The sequence below is a fragment of the Erythrolamprus reginae genome, chromosome 1 (assembly GCF_031021105.1).
Source record: "Erythrolamprus reginae isolate rEryReg1 chromosome 1, rEryReg1.hap1, whole genome shotgun sequence".
Classification (NCBI taxonomy): domain Eukaryota; kingdom Metazoa; phylum Chordata; class Lepidosauria; order Squamata; family Dipsadidae; genus Erythrolamprus; species Erythrolamprus reginae.
Genome location: NC_091950.1, coordinates 321,082,401 through 321,103,397, shown reverse-complemented (window position 1 = coordinate 321,103,397; position 20,997 = coordinate 321,082,401). Strand labels below are relative to the sequence as shown.

The following is a 20,997-nucleotide window of genomic DNA, read 5'->3' as shown; positions in this document are numbered from 1 at the left end:
GACAATTTCTAGTGTTAATAAAAATGTTCTTGGGTTTAAGGTTAATCTATGGTTTTCTCTAGGAAGGGTAGCACTCCCACCAAAAGCCATCCATTTATTTTGCAGTCTTCTCATTCTTTACTACTGCAAGACATGATTGGGCATATTAGGATGACTGATTCCACACACACCCACTTCCTGTTTGGATCCTGAAGTTGCTTTAGTTGGTATTTTCAGTGTAACAGATAGATACAACTTTATTAAGTTCAAGTAACTCTTAGACACACTGAACAATGCAAGGAAAGAGGACTCTTCTCAATTACAGAAATCTACCCACTGTTGGCTAACCCAGTGATTTTCAACCTTTTTTGAGCCGCGGCACATTTTTTACATTTACGAAACCCTGGGGCACATGGAGCGGGAGGGGCGGGGGGGCTAAAAAATGTTTGGACAAAAAAATTCTTTCTCTCTCTTCCTCCCCTTCACTCTATTTCTTTCTCCCTCCCTCTTTCTCTCCCTTCCTCTTTCTCTCTCTCTCCATCCCTCTTTCTTTCTCTTCCTTCCTTCCTCTTTTTTGCTCTTTCTCTCTCCCTCCCTACGTCCCTCTATGTCTTTCTCTCTCTCTCCTTCCCTCCCTCTTTCTCTCTTGCTTTCTTTCTCCCTCTTTCTCTCTCTCTCTTGCTTTCTTTCTCTTGTTCTCTTTCTCTCTCTTTCTCTCTCTCGCTTCCTTTCTCTCTCTCTCTTGCTTTCTCTCTCTCTTGCTTTCTTTCTCTCTGAACTTCGCAGCACACCTGACCATGTCTCACGGCACTCTAATGTGCCACGGCACACTGGTTGAAAAACACTGGGCTAACCAACTACAATGGTACCAGTCATCGCTTCCTCTTACATTAATATTCTTAATATTGGATTGTGTCAGAATTTCATAAATGTTTTATTTAACAAATGTTGGAAATTACAGACAATTGATAGTGCCCTTATTAATTGACCACCATAAGCTCTTCTTAAGTACAGATTTAGTTTAGGTATTTCTGATTAAGGCTACTATTTTCTCCTCAGAACTGAGACTGCAAAAATGGAAAAGGTTTAGTCTTTTGGGGCACAGCCAAGGGTGGGGTAGCGAAAATGGAGCTCTACCCCAGAGCACCCAATTTGCACTGAAATATGTTGAAAGAAAATGCAGGGCATCCTGCATAAGCCACACCCACAGTGTGGTAGTAAAAAATTTGGTAGTCCTTCACTAGGCACAGCCATTTGATCACTGTTTTGATAAAGCAAATACGAGGATTAAATAGCAAGGATATTTTGACACAAATAGGCCTTTCTATGTAGCACTCAAAAGCTATGTAAGTCTTGCAGCTTTTGCTTACTGAAATCCTGTATAATATGCAACTCTTATATCACAATTCTGCCACAAATGCAGGTTTTCTTTCTGTTTTAATGTTTTTCTTCATATCTTTATCATTTGCTTCTGGTCATTTTTGAACTGTTCTTTGTACATTTTAAAAACAAAATAAACCTGGAAAACAGGTATTTATATCTGAATATTTTGAAGAATCCGTGTAATGACCATTTGGACTATTACTAGTTTTACTCCATGGAATTGGCATTCACTCAGCATGCCACAGTGAAATATTGCCGATTATCCCTCAGTATGTTGTGTAAACCCAAACAATATGGTAATTTTGGCTGGGTCTTGTGTGCAAAGCCAGAAAATTTAATAAATACCAGTAGGTAAATAAACATTTGTGATTTTTTTTATAGAAAGGTTGAACTAGTGATGTTATCTACTTTCAAAATAGCTTATGACTGTGAATGACAATCACATTTAGCCTAGAATATTCTGCAAACTGCCCCTCTGATTTATGACTCATTGTGTGAAGCCAGCAGAGGTTGGATAAAATAATTATATACTACCCAACTTCCAATTCTGGTTAATTCCCAGCAATACTGGAATGCAGAGTCCATGTAACATTAATGGTTATGGAAAAATACATGGATAAAAATTCCTAAATTACTGAACATAATTTGAATATAACTTCCTCTGGCCCTCTTTAATTATATACTCTTGTATTGCATTAGACTCTTAAAATATAACATTGTTCCTGTATAAAGGCTTATATTTCAATCAAAAGCATTTTCTGAGTCCCTTTTGTAAACCAGGATACTTGGTGGTGCTATTGTAGGTTGATAGCATAGCAGAGGTGCAGGTTAGCTATTTATTGTTTCAAACTTCAATGTGTTTTCCGTAATTTCTCGTGTCAGTGAATCACGAATTTATGTTAATGGTTAAGGCAGTGTTTCCCAACCTTGGCAACTTGAAGATATTTGGACTTCAACTCCCAGAATTCCCCAGCCAGCGAATGCTGGCTGGGGAATTCTTGGAGTTGAAGTCCAAATATCTTCAAGTTGCCAAGGTTGGGAAACACTGGGTTAAGGGATAGCTGAAACAGTGAAAAAATATTAATTTGGAACAAATTTTAAAAATCGAATCGTTATCGTCGTCGTTGTTGTTGTAAAATAAAACTGTCCACAAATCCAAAACTGAATAAATCGCATTCTAAATCACTTGGATAGAAAGCTTGGACCCTGTTTATTTTTTCTCTGAGTCCATATAGCATCTGAGCTCTGAAATCTTGCTCCGGCCGTCAGAATGACTGTGATATGAATGAATGTGGTTGTATGGTTTATGAGCCGGGTTTTTTTTATTACTTTATAATAAATAAATAATAAAGATGCTATGTACAGTATATTATCTCTGCCCCATCACTGCGATCTGGTTTTGCACGTCCGCCTCTCAGTTCCATGGTTAGCGGACAGGCAGCATACTTAAGGTGCACACTGGGCTTTCCGTTGACCTATCCACCTCACTTCTCGGTTTCACATAAAGATCCGCAGAGTGAGTCGGAGGATAACGAAGGAAAAGCGGGCCACAGCCTCAGCTAAGGAAGCACCTCTTGCTATTTTTTTTCTGCTGAGCCGGGCACGCTGGCTCTCTCCCTGGGAGAACTGGCGAAGGCCACCGCTTTGCGTCTCGGCCACCGTCAGCCTTCTCGCGCCAGGCAAATCGGCGGCAATCCCCGTCACCCAGGCAACGCGGGAGCTGCCCCACCTCCTCTTCCGCCTTCCCGGGACAGTTCTCGCGAGGCTTGCCAATTGGAGGCGCCGCCATATTGTGTGGTACTATTTTGATTTGAGACTCGGCTGGCTGAGGAGGGTGGTGTCTGAAAAGCCGGAGCGGTTCCCGCCGAGGTCGGGAGAGGCGGAGCCAGAAAACTCTCCTCGTCGCAATAGTAGCAGCCCCGGCACGGACTCCCCCCCCCTTCTTCCCTCCCACGGTGGCGGCGGAAGGCGGAGAGAGCGGCGGCCCCAGAGTGGCTTGGAAGCGTCGCCTGTCTGGCTGGAGGCGGCGAGCGCCGTCGCTTCAGGAGACGGAGGAGGAGCCCGCGTTGAGGAAGGGTGAGCGAAGGGGGTTCTGGCGGGGCTCTGGGGATCCCGCTGCCTGTCTGGGTCCGGCTGGCTGCGGTGCCTGGGAGCAGGAGGGGCGTGCGCGTATGTGCAGGCAGCGCCGGGTGGCGTTGGTCCCGCTGAGGAGAGGAGGGAGGAGCAGGTCTGAGCTTCCGCGGTCTGCTGGGGAGCTCCGCCGTTGGGTCCTCGGAGGCGTCCCGGGAGGCGAAGACCCTTTTTTGGGGGAGGGGGGGTCCTTTAATTGGAAGGCTTTTCTTGCGCTAGTTCAGTTTTCTCTTGGGCAATTCGGATCTGCTGGTCTTTTAGGCGTGTTTTGTTTTGTTAAAGAAATATTTAGGCTATCTAGAGCAGGGGTCTCCAATCTTAGCAACTTTAAGCTTGGGGGATTTCAACTCCCAGAATCCTGGGAGTGAGTCTGCCTGCCTGCCTGTCTGTCTATCATCTATCTATCTAATTTATAGGACGCCCAACTCCTTCCGGACTCTGGGTGGCATTCGACATAGTAAAACAATTTAAAGGACAGTGTAAAACTCATTAAAAGACCATTCATATCATTTTGTGCCCAGATCTAGATGGCACAGTATATTTTAAACCTGGAGTTGAAGTCCTCCAGGCTTAAAGTTGCCAAGGTTGGAGACTCCTGATCTAGAGTGTTTATGATGAATACTAAATATGCACCATTTTTAAGATTCAAATATAGCATGAGCAAAAACTCATTTTTAAAGGGAGATAAAGGAATATTTTAACTTGTTAGATTGACATCCTGCATTTCTTTTAAGGAGCTCGTGTTGATGACACAGCACTCAGTCATCACATTCCCCTCCCCTCCCATATTAACATATCTGGGATAGATTGGGATTGAAAAAGAGAATGACTGGACTAAGTCACCTGGTGAGCTTCCTTGGCTGAGGGTGGTGATGGGGAATTGAAGCAGGGTCTTCCCAGTGTTAGTCTCTGCAGCTAAATCACTAAGATAGTGTCTGTTCAGATCTGTGGTCTAAAAGCACTAAGCTTTCAGATGCTGGGATGAATGGAAAGGCAGGTTATTGAAGCAGGAAATTCCAAAATTTTGGCTGAGAAGGCCACGTTTAGTCAGCAGTCTTATCAGACAGGATCTGTTAGTAGATCCTAGCGATAAATTGGGATATCTGGGAGAGATTGAGCACCCTTGTCTTAATATATACTATGTCCCATAGTTTCAAAACTTAGTTGTAGTACTTAGTATTTACCAAGTAAAGTTTTAGGTATTGCTAATTTTATTAAGAGTACTAATGCTCCTGGAAGTGAGTAAGGTGTACGTGATGATGATTAAATCTCCAAAACTCTTAAGCTGAATGAAAACATCCCTGTGCCATAATTGTTACATTAGCGTCAGAAGCAAAGTACTCTTAGATCTTGAGCCTAATTTTCAATAAGAGCACAGCTTTGTCAAGGCTATACCTACATTTTGTGTCTGCATTTCTGCTGAGCAAGTAGTTCATTCCTGAAGCTTTGTTTTTCTGTTCTCAGTTACCAGTTGAGTTAACATATTTGGGTTTCCTAAACTTTGACAATAATGATAGTAAGAATTAATAATGTGGGCAAAGATTATGGGACATCTTCCAAAGGTTTTGTGCTCAAGTCAGGTTCAGCCAGCATGGTCTCAGATCCAAAAATGTGGATGGAACAAAGAACAGTATCTACTTCTGTAATAAGAACTTTCAGGAGCTTTTTTGGTTGCTATTTCTTGCATTGTAACATTCTTGAAAGGATCACAAATAGTGTTGCTAATATCTCACTTGATCACAACCTAGCTGTCTAAAAATAGATTCTGATTTTAAAAATCAATATGAACATGTTAAAGTTTATCCAACAAAATATAATAGCGTTCTTTTGAAATTCATAATCATTTTTTCACTATATGGCTTTAAACTTTCTTTTTATTGGGCTCAAATAAAATGTAAAAAAAATGGTACCTTCAGTGTTGCTCATCTCTTCATCATTGTTAAATTTCCAATTAGAAAAGTTTATGATTTATTTTAGCAGTATGTTAAGTATATTTTATCAGATTTTTCATTGTATAAATATTCTGCTTAGTTACTTATAGATGATGTTCTTATTACATACAGGTAGTTCTCAGTTTGCCAGCATTTATTCATTGAACCTTCAGAATTACAGTGACATTTAATGAGCAGATTATGGCCAGTCCTCAAAGTTGAGGCCATCCTAGTATCCCTGTGGATTACCTGATTGCTGTTTGGGAATTTGGCAGCCAGCCCACAATTATGATAGTTGCAGCATCCCATGGTCCCATGATCCTCATTTATAATCTTCACTGCCAGCTTCTAATAAACAATGTCAGTGGGGAAGCTAGGAGATCGTAAAGGGTGATCAAATGACTTCATGGTTAACAACCACAGGGATTCACCTAAGTGCAACTGAAATAGTTGGAACTGCCATTGTAAGTCAGCACAATCACATTACATCACACTTTACAATCATGACACTTATTGACTCACTTCCTAGTCCTGATAGTCCCCAATAGGGATTATTCACTGTCTTTATAGACCAGGCCTGTCAAACTGGTAGCGCATGGGCTGGATGCTTCACATGCAGGCCACACCCACCCCAGTTCTGCAAAGTCAAAAACTGTCAGGATACATCACGATATATGCGATCACATTTGACAACCAGGGTATAGACTTTCATTCTTACATTTCGGAGTGATTAATTGGTTTAATTTTATCTACCTAAAAGTGATTTTAATTTATATAAACATGGTTTTTATTATGTTGTTAGAATAAGAGTTTGTGCCCAGTAAAATTCTCAACAATTAATATGGACATATCACAATTAAGATATGACTTGACATAGGAGAATGTGTAAAACTGAAATAGCACTCACAGCAAAGCCTGAAATCTGTTTTATTTTAAATAAAATGCAAAAGCTCTGGACTCATTTATATAGGGGAGTGTTTAACATAAATCAGCAAGGGGTGAAAATCATGAAATATATGTACAATTGGGTGTCTCAAAATAATATAAAGTAACAGACAAGGGTTCTCTAGCCTTTTAGTGAGCATATTTGACATTTTAAAAACATACTGCGCATTCAAAATATTTGCTAGGAGTTTAACCATTTATGAATTGTCTATTGAATCACATCAGAAAGCTCAATTTTACTAAAATATTGCCTGTCACCCTCCCTCACTCCTTGTCCTACGGGATGTCTATATTATCTATTTTCTTTTTCTGGGTAAATGAACATACTTTGAAGTTGTCATTATTTTTCTCACCCCCCCCCCCAAAAAAAAAAAAAAGTCTGGGGTTAGAGACATTTTTGAAGCTGTATGTATGGAGCTTCTTCATATATTGAGTTTGATCCCAAGCGGGTCAAAGCTGGTAACCACTTGTATAAACTGCTGTGCTATTAGGCTTGAAAGCCAGAAAGTATCCTGGAAGAAACAATGACTATCATTATATATTGCTGTCCAGAAGACTACATGGATATAGGCCATGTAATCTCTAAAGTTGTGTTCAATATAAATGAATTTTACTTTTACTTAACCATTCCAAATGACTTAGTTATTGTGGAATTCCTTGTCTTTGGAGATGGGATTTTGTAGCAGAATGAAACTACAGTATTCTAAAATATTGAAACTATTGTTTCTCAACAGAGTATCTATTAACAATAAGTGGATTTTTCCCTTCCACTATCTTTTAAAGTTGTAGATACATCTTCTTTTGAAATTTATACCCTGACAACTTTTTATCTTGAAGTTACAGAAGGTCTTCATGTTTTTTTCTAGCTTTATGTTGACCATGAGTCTTGTGATGATAAGTGAGAATGTGAAGCTAGCACGTGAATATGCGTTGCTTGGGAATTATGATTCTGCAATGGTTTACTATCAGGGAGTACTTGACCAAATGAGCAAATACCTCTCTTCTGTCAAAGATACATATCTTCAGCAGAAATGGCAACAGGTGAGCTTTCATTTTCTGGTTTTGTTCCTTTACTTTCATGTATTAAATAGGATTATCAACCAAAACATTTCAATTAGTCACTTTAAAAGATGCCTATTGAATAAACTTGCCTGTTGTAACCATTGCTTACAAAGGTAACTATAAAAATAATAATTAACAAATGCTGCTATCTGTGGTTGGAGAGAACTCCGTTACAAATGTAAAATAAAACACCACCTTATGTATCCTGTTTGATTAAAAAGGTTACTTGGTTAATCTAAAACTAGCTTCTGTCTTGAACTGCTGTACTTATTTTGGAAATGTGCCAATTTAAGTACACCAATTACATTTAAAAATGTACAATTTTTTTTCTAAAATTCATTAAAGGTTTCCTGCAAGTATCATCAGCACAATTGCTTCTCAGTAATAGACTTCATCTGTTTTCTGCAATCTCTTACAGAGTTAACTTGTTCATGTATCTGAGCCACAAACATTTCATTAAGTACTTAAAGTTGACAGGTTTCTACAAGCTAACATGCTTCTTTGTATTTCATGTTTTTAATCAGGTTAGGCAGGAGATAAGTATAGAAGCTAAGCATGTGAAGGATATCATGAAGACACTAGAAAGTTTTAAATTAGACAGCACTCCTTTAAAAGCAGCACATCAGGAATTACCAGCTCATGACGGAGAAGTTTGGTCGTTGCCTGTACCTGCAGAACGTAGGTAAGAAACATCACGAGGGGAAGCAGGTTAGGGTGTTCAACTATAAAATGTTTTAAAAGTATGTTACATGTTGTTTTTCAGCTTATAACCTGTAACCCCAGAAGCATTCAATGTTGTCTACTGCTCCCATTAATGGAGCTCCAACAAACAATTGATTGAATCTGTTTACTAAAAACAACTAACGTGTTTTCCTGAAAATAGGACTCTGTCTTATATTTTTTTGAATCCTGAAATAAGCACTTAGCCTTATTGCCATGCACTCAAAAGCCCGATTGTTATTATTATCAGGGAATGTCTTATTTGGAGGGATACAGGATAGTATGTGGAAAAACAATGACATTTATTTGTTTGTTTGTTTGTTTGTTTGTTTATTAGATTTGTATGCCGCCCCTCTCCAAAGACATGCAATTATAACACATTTGTGTTATAATTGCATGATTATGATTGTAATATAATTGCAAGATATTGTATAAAAATAGATTCTGGCAGATTGAGTGGAGGTGTAATCTTTAATATATTCAAATATTCTACAGTAAGAATACCTTGCCATATTTACATTTTTCCCCATTTTGTATTCGTTCAGATCTTCGCCAGGACCTAGGAAACGTCAGTCAGCTCAGTGCAGTGACTGCAGAAACCAAAATAACCGAGCTGGAGCAGCTGCTAGAGTCCCTCATCGGCCTTCTTCCCGAAATACTAATGAGAAAGGCAAAGTTGTTCGTGGGCGAGAAAAGAAAGATCCATTAAATAAAGTAAAAGAGGAAAAAGTAAGTTTCGTGAAAGTGAAACCAATACCTCTAAATTGAACTCGATTTAATTGAGGGCCGTATCAGAGTTGTGTTTGATGTTTGGGGGAGGGGTTGGCTAGTTTGGCATCACTCAGGCGCCTGTGATGGCCCAAGCACTCTGACGGTGAAAATGGGCTACCGGGCTCCATTTTTGGCTGCAACAGCATCCTGCAACCTTCTTCCAGTGAAAATGGAGCTCAGGAGGGCCTCCCACTGCCCCCCTGAGCTCCATTTTTGCTGGCAAATGCACCACAGGTGGGTCCTTTGTTATTTCCAGGGTGGCCCCATGGGCCAGATGTAAGCTCCCCATAGGACAAATATGGGCCCCAGGCCTTGAGTTATAAAGCATCCCTCATCATTTGAGTCTCTTTTTAGTCTTTTACCTATCAGCATTTCTAGTGGAGAGAACCTGATGGTGTTTTAAGAGAAACCACAAATAATAGTACAATGTTTTGCTTACTCAGATTAGGACAAGGATGGCAAACCTTTTTTTCCTAAAGCGCTGAAAGAGTGCTATTTATTTATTTATTTATTCATTCATTCATTCATTCATTCATTCATTCATTCAATTTTTATGCCGCCCTTCTCCTTAGACTCAGGGCAGCTTACAACATGTTAGCAATAGCACTTTTTAACAGAGCCAGCATATTGCCTCCACAATCTGGGTCCTCATTTTACCCACCTCGGAAGGATGGAAGGCTGAGTCAACCTTGAGCCGGTGATGAAATTTGAACCGCTGATCTACAGATCTACAGTCAGCTTCAGTGGCCTGCAGTACAGCACTCTACCTGCTGCGCCACCCCAGCTCTGTCATGCATCTGTCACACTATCATGCATGCACGAGTGCCCACACCCATAATTCGATGCCAGGGGGGCAAAAACAGATTCCCTGCCCCTCTGAGGCCAGAAATGGCCTGTTTCCCAACTTCTGGTGGGCTCAGTAGGCTCGTGTTTCACCCTCCCCAGGCTCCAATGGCTTTATCCAAGGGGGTAAAAACGCCCTCCCCCATCCCCAGAGGCTTTCTGGAAGCAGAAAACACCCTGCCAGAGCTGCTGTGTGATTCAAAAATCAGCTGGCCAGCACACACATCTTGTTGCAGCTGAGCTAGGGCAATGGCTCATGTGCCAGCAGATGTGGCTCCACGTGACACCTGTGACACCCATGCTATAGGTTCGCCATTACTGGATTAGAGTATATCTTACTTATTTTTACTTAAGAGATTTATAAATTGATAATTACTCATCTTACCCATGAGATGGAGGAAGTCATTACATCACTAGGCAAATTGTACATTTGCTAGTTTATTGCCATCCCAATCAATGCTTGGAGAAAGACCTAAGTCTTTATGGCCTTCCAGAAAGCTAAGAGGATAGCAGTTCTTCAGATATCATTGAGGAAACTGTTTTGAATTGTTAAATTCTTGTTTTAAGTGGAGGTTCTGGAGCGTGCTCACCCTATCAAACCCGGTGAGATAGGCAGACAGTCTCAGTAAGAGACAGTCCTGCAAATAATCTTACTTTATATCATTCAGGGTTTTAAAAATGACAAGCAACATTTTGAATTCTACATGGAAAGAAAGTGGAAGAGTGTAGCTCACAAAGCAATGTAACATGGGCAAATCATGGACCGCACAGGATAGTGTGTACTGCTGCATTCTGCATCAGTTGAAGAACACATGGAGTAATCCAGTGGAGAAGTAACTGGGAACATGAGGGACTGTGAGCAAGTCCTTGCAGTCCAGTGCAGAATATGATTGCACTTTACAAAGGGCCTTCTAGCAATGATTGACACCTGCTCTTTGAGCAGGAGCCATAGTACAGGAACACACACACACCGAAATTTCACATCAATTTTCTCTAGAATACTATCCTGTCAAGAATCAAAACTGACAATTTCAGGTTGGGACAAAATCCCCCAAACATCTTGCTGAGTTTAAATCCAAGCCATTTTGTTCCCATCCAGGCCTTTGTGGCCTCAAGTGACTGAGCAAGCATTTGAAACAGTGCCAATTGTCTGATGTAGAGTGGAAATATATGATGATGATACTGTTCCTCATGCCATCTGCTTTACCTAGTGGCTTCAGGTAGATGTTTTAAAAGTTTGAGATATGAACTATCGGAACTATACATAACAGGAATTTGAATCCAGGCTTCTCACCAACTACCAATCTTACCTGGAACTAGCCATGGAGAAAGGAGAACTAAGGAGAAAAATAAAGACACTTCCAATCATCAAAGTAACTCCAGAAAGATAACATGGCCAGAAAATGATCTTTCAACGCCAGATCATATTACCACTGACCCAAGACAAAAAGATGATGATCTGTATGACTTGTAATTGAATCACAACGATGACATATTTACAGTAGAACAATGCTGGCTTTCACACAGTGTTAAGAAACAGTTTAGAGGAAATGTGAGCTGCCTAGCCTTGTATTCAGATGCCTGTATAAAAGTATTTTGCCCATTTCTGATTCTTGAAAACTTGTTGGGAAACTTGTATTTTTTTCTCATGGTGGGAGAAAAGCAGACAATGTTTGGGAAAGATATATTTTAGTAATATTTGCAATCAAAAATATTTTAGCAGATGTTTTAAAAGCAATTGTTCAAAAGGTTAAAAACACCAGAGGTTTTAATTATATGTTTTGTACAATTATGTCTTTGTTTGAAAGTTTATCCTTTTATTGTTGTGTAACTTATATTAAACAAGTTACTGGAATAATTATGAGCAATATTAATATAATAGTTGATAAGCATTTTTATGTAATGCAGAATAAGTCCTCAACTGATATTTCAGAACCTGAGCCAAAGAAATTTGATGGCACTGGATATGATAAAGACTTAGTAGAAGCTCTAGAAAGAGATATCATTTCCCAAAATCCCAATGTTCGATGGTAAGTATAAACTGTTTCTGTTCTTTTAAGTTGTGAGGTCTGTGTATAAGCTTCATGGATTTTTAGATAAATTCATACATTCATTCAATTTCTATTGCCACCCATCTCAATCAATGATTCTCAGTAGCTTATAATTAAAATTTCAATTACAACTTGAAATATATAATGCTGCCTCTAGAGAAAATTAAATCGATTGAGGCAGAAATTTATGAAAATCATGAAGTAGATTTTGCTTACTGAGACATCTTACTCACTGGGATTTTACAAATCTCTCTAGTACTCAACTGAGTTAAGCAAAGGCCTTTTAATTGGCAGACAATGGAGGTGGCCGTTTATGAGCAGTTTATCCTGAAACCAAAAATAGCAACATGATAGAGCTACAGCTACAATTTAACAAAGAACATAGAACAGCATTACAAATACATTCATAATAATCTACTATTGAGGAGGGGGAAATCATTAATCAGTCCACCTGGCTACATTTAGTTATTTTATTGCTGAAAGGGAGAAAGTTCATTATCTGAATTGGGTGGTGTTTTAATGCAAAGAGACCGTATTCCTATTTAGCAAATGGAAAAGTAAAGATGGCTGCAGTCCTGTATGTGCTTAGGATAGCCTGTAACTATAAATAAAGGTTTATAACATCTTTTTATTTCATATACATTGGCCAAGAATGCTAACATTTTCTTGGAAATTGGTTATGATAATTATTATATAACAAGAATTGACATTCACAGACATTATACTATTTTATTCACTTCTATCTCATGTGACTATAATAAAGTACTGAACCAAACAATTTTCAGTGAACAAATAAAAACTTACTGTGTATTAATAGCCCACCTTCTGTCATTGTTCAGATTATATGATCCTTAATGTATTTAAGAAGGTGAAAACTTGGGTGAGTCTTATGTAGCCAAATGAAGCCCCCACCCTTTGGCCTATGCCTCCCAGCAATTTACCTCCTTGCAGCAAAGTCCTCAGAGAGAGGGGGCATATAAATCCAAATAAAACATAAATAAACAGTGCAGAGCCTGAGTAGCACAAGCAACTGATTATTGGCCTCCCGACCAGCAGCTGATTGAAGCTGCAGGCAGGCCCACCTACTAAAATGAAAGTGAAATGTTTGCAAGGAGGCAAATTCCTGGGATGCAGAGGCAGAATTTTATTTTCTTACAATTCATGAATGTCTACAGGTGAAAGATGTCAGTGAACAATGTTAGGATGGATATGATTTTTCAAGTGGTGAACATTCTGAGTTTTGTAACACCTGGAAAAGATGGAATTCTCAAATAAAAAATGTAAATGAATTGAATGTTGAATCTTTTCTGTGGAGCTTGACTAGAAAATATTAATATATATTCTGAAAAATCATATATTCAGTCAAGATTACAGTGAAATTTAATAGGGATGCAATGCTTGTGGCAAGTCATAATTTGCTTATTTCTTTTTTAATCAGGGATGATATAGCTGATTTAGTGGATGCTAAAAAATTACTCAAAGAGGCAGTAGTTTTACCCATGTGGATGCCAGAATTTTTTAAAGGAATCAGAAGGCCCTGGAAGGTAAAGCCAACTCAATTATTGTGGAAACATCAAAATAATTTTCATTGGGTTGTATTTGTTGTTGTGAGCCGCCCCAAGTCTTCGGAAAGGGGCGGCATACAAATCTAATAAATTATTAATTATTATTATTATTATTATTATTATTATTATTATTATTATTATTAGCATTAATTAGGCCAGTGTTTTTTTAGTGAAAAAAAAATCAAGGCTATGCAGTAATTCAATGATTGCTCAAGAACTAGATGGAAACAATGCAAATAACACAAGTCATCTGTACACCTGTACAAATACATAATGCAAGGTTTTAACAGCAGAATGCAAACCATATAAAGTATTTTGCTTATATAATATTAAAGTAAATTCATATAACCTAAAGGTGCAAAGCCATTACACTAAGACTAGTTTTTCATTTGTCATTTGCTATGTAAGTAAAACAATGTCTGGTGATACAATGCCCTTTAACATTTAACAATTAGAATTCATTTTGGAAACAAAATTACGTTCTTTGGATTCTGGAATTGTATCATAACATTGGTCCACAATAGAATAAAATCTATTTAATTTAGTGTAACATGGATAATTAAACAAGAGTTGCTACTTGCTAAAAGATACTAAAAGCACACTAGTTTCCTTTGTTTTTATTTAAAGTGCTTATTTTAAATGAAATTATATAGTATTTCTTAAATTGTGATGGCAAATGAATTGCAGATATTTTTAAATGAATATTCTTTTCAGTGTTGTTTTTTGGATCTCTTTATAAACAGGGTGTGTTGATGGTTGGTCCTCCTGGCACTGGGAAAACACTGCTTGCAAAAGCTGTAGCAACTGAATGCAAAACTACCTTTTTCAACGTATCATCATCAACACTCACTTCAAAATACAGAGGAGAATCTGAAAAGCTTGTTCGCCTATTATTTGAGATGGTGATTTACTGATTTCTCTTAAGACTTGATACAGGAATATTATTATTATTAGTGTTAATATATTTTTATTCTGTCTCTTTATTGTATAGCTTAGGGCACTAAGCAAGCCTAACATGCCTTCCTCCTTTTTTACCCACAACAACAACCCTGTATGATTGGGATGAGTTGGGCTGACAGAAAGCGATTGGGTCAAAGTCACCCAAACCTTTGTGTTTTCGTCTTTGCAGAGGATGCTACCACAGAACAGAATAGGCAAAATTTGTGATCTAGAGCATATTTGGAATTTTAAATTCATGTGATTCTGCCCGCAAACTGATTGTTATGGGGAAATTATTCACAAAATAGCCAATGTGAGTGTGATCAATTATAAAATACAAATTTACTAAAAGTTTAGTTTGCTACTATGCCAGCCCTATGGACAGCTGGTTTAATAAGATGCTATGCTGCCATTCCTATATGTTTTCAAGTTCCTCTTCCAAAACTAATCCAGAACATTACAAGTTCTGCTTGCCAATAGGCCTCCCTCTCATCCCTGTGAGATGGTTGAAAGCTAAATATCTCTGGTTGGCAGCTCTTTTACTCCATCCATCTAAAAACCAGCTGATTTTTAAGAATCACAACCAGGAGTTCCAGGTTGTGGTCATTGAACAGTCACACAAGATCTCGCTTAATGACCATTTAATCCAATGACCAAGATTCCAATCCCAATTGTAATTTGTGACTACCTACAATAGAGGTTAACATTTGGGCAATTTTTTTTGCCTTGTACTAATTTATTCCATTGTGCTAGTACAGTGATGGGCAACCTTTTGAGCCAAAAAACTGAGCATAACTCGGGTGGTGTGTCACCTTGAGAAAAAAACTGGGCGGCATAGAAGTATAGGTAGGTAGGTAGATAGACAGATAAACAAACAAAAAATAAAAATAAATATAAATAAATAATAAATCCCTTCTTTTTTATTAAAAGAAATTAATAATAAAACAAAACCAAATTCTATTACTATTAAAACTAAAACAACCAAATTCAAAAACATAACTATTAATAAAAACAGGTGAGGGTTGGGGGTTTTTTCTCTGTTATTATTTAAGTGCTTTTACCATATGCTTTAAATCAAGAGTCACTTCTCTCTCTTTCCTGTCATTCTCTGCCTCAATCATTTTCTCATTTCTCTTTTTTCTCTCCCCTTTATTCTATCATTTCTCTCTCTCTCTCTTCCTATCTTCTCTCTCTCACTCTCTCTCTTTCTTCCTTCCTTTCTTTCTTTCCTTCTCTCTTCCTTCCACTTTTTTCTCTTTCTCTCTCTCTCCCTTCCTTTCTTTCTCTTCCTTCCACTTTTTTCTCTTTCTCTCTTTTCCTTCCTTCCTCTCTTCCCCTCCCTCTCTTTCTCCCTCTCTCCCTTTATATTTATCTCTTCCTTCCTTCCTCTCTTCCTCCCTTTCTCTCTCCCTCTCGTTCACTTTTCTCTCTTCCTCCCTTTCTCTCTCCCTCTCGTTCACTTTTCTCTTTGGCGAACCCCCAAACTGTTCAGATTCAAGAAAAAGCTTATAAAGGGGGGTGGGGGGTTGTAAAAATCGAGTTATGAGCCGCCAAAGGAGGAAGCAAATGGCGCGACGTCCACGCAGGTTTTTTTTTCAGACTCTCTTTTTTGCGAGCCCGGCATGATTTTTTTAAATTACAAATTAATAACCCGGTAAGGGTTTACCTTAGCACCGTCTCCTGTAACACCGTTCTGGAAGGCGAGCAGGGAGCAGAGGGGCGAGGGGTGCAGACCCTGAAATAGGCCTGCAACCCCTCCCCTCGCTCCCAGCGGCCCCTGCGAGCCAACCACCGTTCGTGGTGGGCTCCGTCGGTTGGCGCCGCGCCAATCAGCTGGGAGGCGACCCCCCCCCCCCCCCGCAGCTGAAACTGACGTCCGGCCGGGGCGATTCTCCCCCCAGCCGGACAGACATGCTTGTGCTGCCAAAGGCAGCGTGTGGGCGAGCCTGCGCTCTGCACAGGCGCGCCCAGCTGGGAGGCGGAGTTCTCGTCCTTCCCAGCCATTGCAAATATCGGCCGGGCGAAAATCGCCCGCCTCTTAATTAAGGGGAGAGGAAAAATAATAATAATAATTGCGGTTGCAATTGCACTCCCTAAAGCTCCCTGTTTCTTCGGCGGCCGCGTGTCACCGAAAATGGCTACGCGTATCAGTGCTGACACGCGTGTCATAGGTTCGCCATCACTGTGCTAGTATATCACACACAGCTATTATTATTATTATTATTATTATTATTATTGTATAATACCGTAGTCTGTTACTTAGAAGTTTCCAAGCCACATACACATAACCCCAATTGTAGTTTTTACAAGGTACATGTTCCCTGTCACACTGCTTGTTTGAAGTCAAAATGTGTCACAGAGAGTAATCTAGGTTGGGACTGTAGTGGATAAGGGAGATGTCTTTCATTCCAGAATCGATTTATTGGTAATGTTACTGTAGCTAAAACTGTTTTGGAACTGGAGTAGTTTGTTGGAATCATTTTAGCTAACTATTCCTTCACCATCTTACATTTCCAGGCTCGGTTCTATGCACCAACAACAATATTTATTGATGAAATTGACTCCATTTGTAGCCGTCGAGGAACTTCTGAAGAACACGAAGCCAGCCGAAGGGTGAAGTCTGAATTACTTGTTCAGATGGATGGTAAACAAGCTTAGTTGAAAGTGTATTAAGAAAAAAAAGTAGGAACTTCAATATTATAGTAGCAGTTGAGCATTAGTAATTATACACTGCTCACTAAGACATTAAAATCCATTCAAATGTGTGCTTTGTTGTTATTTCAAAAAGCTCAGTGATAAGTTGATTTCAACTTTCGGTCAATCTGAGATGCTTCTGCTCAAGGCCGCCTACTTCACTCCATCCAATTCTTGTTGGTTACTCCTTATGGATAAATGGGCTATTTGTTTACTTTAATTTTCATTATTTGGAATTCAAATATATCTTTTTCTTAGATCCGAAATAGATTAATAAAACAGTAGATAAATATAAATACAGTATTTATGAGCAAAACTGACAAGTGAAAAGCTTAGCAAAGAAATTGGTTCTTGTAAATGCCACATATATCTTACAAATCCAAAGTTCTAATGTAAATTGTTATAATAGATGGTATCTGTAATCACATACATATCAAATATTATTGCGAATTATAAGCAATTAAATACCCTCATTACTATAAAGCATTTGAATTAAAATTCATGCCTGCTTCCATGAAAGTGGGTGATTAAAATTCAACTTGAATGTAATATGACATAATTTCCTGACTTATACTCTTGAACATATATTGGTTTGTATTGCCTTTCATTTTATTTTGTTTTCTTCTAATAATAGGAGTGGGAGGTGCTTCTGAAAATGATGATCCTTCCAAAATGGTGATGGTACTTGCTGCTACTAATTTTCCATGGGATATTGATGAAGCATTACGTCGTCGCCTGGAAAAAAGAATTTATATTCCTTTGCCATCAGGTATAAGCTCTTCTATTTGAAAACAAATCCAATACAGTTGGCACATCCTGAATTTTTAATTTCAAATGCATATTTGATCATTGCCATTTCTAGGAGGCAGGAACAATGATTTTGATAATGGAAGGTGTAATTTGGACAAAATATCCTTAGTCCTTACCCTTACATTCACATGTAATGTCTTAAGCAGCCGGTTAAGAACCTGGGGTAACGAACTAAGTATACAGTAGTACCTCTAGATACGAGCTGCTCCACATGCGAGTATTTCAAGTTACGAGCTGCGACACGAGCAAAATTTCTGTTCGACACCCGAGCTCAAATTCGGGATACGAGCCGAGCGTCCACTAGGTGGCGCAAGAATTCCATGCTTCCAGTTATCTCCCCGCGAAAAGCCAAATCTAAATGCATTTGTTCGAGATACGAGATGATCGACATACGAGGTCAGCTCTGGCACTAATTAAACTCGTATGTCGAGGTACCACTGTATTTGGCTAGTTTTGTTTAAAGATGTTGGTATTTTAATTAAAATTAGAAATTATATAATTACATAAAGGGGTTAAAGGGTACTTTTTCTGTGTTTCATTTTGGTTACTTTCATTTGTTAAGCCAAAGGCAGAGAGGAGCTACTCAGAATAAATCTGCAGGAGTTGGAACTTGCTGATGATGTTAACCTTGTCACTATTGCACAGAATATGGAAGGTTATTCTGGAGCTGACATTACCAATGTGTGCAGGTATGTTAAAACTTCACAGCTTTTATTTTATTTATATTTTGTTTTGAAGGCATTAGCTCTAATCTTGTAGCATTGAAAGGACTCCCAATTACAGGACAAGTACTGTTACTGTGGAAGATCTAAAGAAAGCATTAAAAAAGAGAAGGATAAGATTTTTTTAAAATCTTGTTTGATTTTGATTTAAGCCGTACCAAAACAATTCATACACATTTTATACTATGCCAGTGTTTCTCAATTGTTGCAACTTTAAGATGTATAGATTCCTAGAATTGCATAGCCAACATGATCGAGTAACATTGTAACTTAATGTGATGATATGGACAGGCCACATTGTTCCTTTTTACACTTCAGGCTATTAAGAGTTTCATTAATATGGACAGATAGGCTTAACTCTAAATAGTAAAATAATATGCTAGGATCAATAAAGATATTTTGCTGCCTGGCAAGGAAGCCCTGTAAGAAAAGCATCCTGTCCTTATGTCATTGTAAGTCCCTAACCAAACTTTGAAGCTGACCCTAAAAATTGCTCTGCTGGCTGGCTTTGGTTCAGTGGTTGTGTTCCCATTCTTGCTATCACTGCTCGTTTTGCATCTCTTTTTAGTTTTCTGCCCATTGCTTTTCATCTGTAATATTTTTTGTCTACCCATCATTTTACACATTACAAATTGCATTCTTAGTCTTTTTTTTAATCACCACATTGCCTGTTTTGTTATTCATAATTCTGTATCGCTTCTATTTCTATTCCATCCTTTTCCCTTGCGTAGTCATTATTTTGTCTCCTTAAACCATTTCAGTTATTTTCTCACTTTGCTTCCTGCTTCTCTTGATTTTTGCTTACTTGTTCCATTTACTGCTTCATTTTGATTTTGGGATGAAAAATCTTTGACTCCTTTAGATGCTGGTGAACAACTACTAGTAGTACAACCAATGGTTAATGATGGTGGGGGTTAGAGAAAAATATCTGGTTCATTATAAAATTCTGCATATCCAGAATTTTACATTTCAGCTCTTTTCACTTTATGACTCTTATCAAGAAATTCAACTCAGTACATTGAAAATATGCCATACTTTTTTTTTTGTATCTTTAAATTGCTGTATCTTCATTTTATCTCCTTTCAACTTTGTATTTGTTACTTGGAGCACTAACTCAGGCAGAGATCACAGGTATGCTCGTTGGTGTCTTCTTAGAAAACCAGCATCTTTTTCTACACTCATAATAGCAGTCATGTAGTCCCCAGGGAAATGTTTTTGTTCAAGAATTTTGAGGGTACATCGATACTTTCAACAGCGCTTTTTTTGCTTTGGATTCAAATGCAGGTAGGCCCTGAGTTATAGCCAAATGCATATCCACCATTCAAATTTACAACAAAACACCCCTCCAAAGGTCCTTAGAGCCCAGTTTCAAAGCACCCTCCCAGGAGACATAACTGCATTTTGGAGGCTTAGCAACCAATCCATGTTTATGACCGTTTCCAGCATTTGATCACAATTTACAATGTTTGCCATAAATCAGTATTTGAACAGATGAAGCTATGGTTTGTTTGCCATTAAATAACTTATTTTGTGTAAAGAGCTGGATCTTTTCATTATCACATACCATGTTATCCAAATATTTCCAATAGTATTACTAAAAGCCAAAGTAACTATTCACAATTCACTTGATTTGACTTTTAAGCTCTCTTATGGCACCTGTCATCTGGAATGGGGTTCCCTGAGATTTGGGTGGTTCCCACTTTAATGGCATTTTATAAGGCTTTAAGGATCCGGGGTTTTTTTCTCTCTCTCCTAAGCTTTGGGCTAGGTCAGGGGTAGACAAAGTTGGCTCTTCTATAACGTGGATTTCAACTTCTAGAATTGGCTAGGTGATTGGAAGACTTTTGTAATGTATGTGATATGTTTTGTTGCCCTGCTCTGCCACCTATTTATTGCTAAGTTTTTATCTGGTTTGAGTTCGTTGTTGTCCTCTTTTCATGGTGTAAGCCACTCTGGATAGGGTAGATTTTAAATGGAAATAATAAGCAAGCAATCAAGCATTGATGGTTTAGTTATGGCTAAAGCAGACTTTTAGTGTTAATTGTTTGGCATTTCTGCATTCTCATTAAGACACACTTTTTTATCAACAGAGATGCTTCACTGATGGCTATGAGAAGGCGTATTGAAGGCTTGACGCCAGAAGAAATCAGAAATCTTTCCAGAGATGAAATGCACATGCCAACAACAATGGAAGATTTTGAAATGGCCTTAAAAAAAGTTTCAAAATCAGTCTCTGCTACGGACATTGAGAAATATGAGAAATGGATTTTTGAATTTGGATCATGTTAAACCTTTCTACCTTGAGAAATCTGCCTTAAGTATTCAAAGAGTTCCAAAAGTAATGAAAAAGTAGTACTCCTGGATGCTCAGTGCTATTTTTTAACTTTTTGTAACAACCACATATAATAAAGTTAGTTTTTTAAAGTACAGCTCATTTTTTCCCCCTTAGTTC

At 38.4% G+C, this 20,997-nt stretch overlaps 1 protein-coding gene across 1 annotated transcript; it reads left to right on the top strand.

Moving 5' to 3' along the window:
- Positions 1 to 3,149: 3,149 nt before the first annotated feature.
- KATNA1 (katanin catalytic subunit A1) lies at positions 3,150 to 20,969 on the top strand. The gene is made up of 11 exons (XM_070733695.1): positions 3,150 to 3,438; positions 7,235 to 7,409; positions 7,955 to 8,112; positions 8,696 to 8,879; positions 11,673 to 11,794; positions 13,254 to 13,359; positions 14,124 to 14,282; positions 16,837 to 16,963; positions 17,648 to 17,782; positions 18,386 to 18,512; positions 20,636 to 20,969. The coding sequence occupies exons 2-11, from the start codon at positions 7,239 to 7,241 to the stop codon at positions 20,832 to 20,834; spliced, it is 1,488 nt and encodes a 495-aa protein (XP_070589796.1). The 5' UTR covers positions 3,150 to 3,438; positions 7,235 to 7,238; the 3' UTR covers positions 20,835 to 20,969.
- Positions 20,970 to 20,997: the final 28 nt, after the last annotated feature.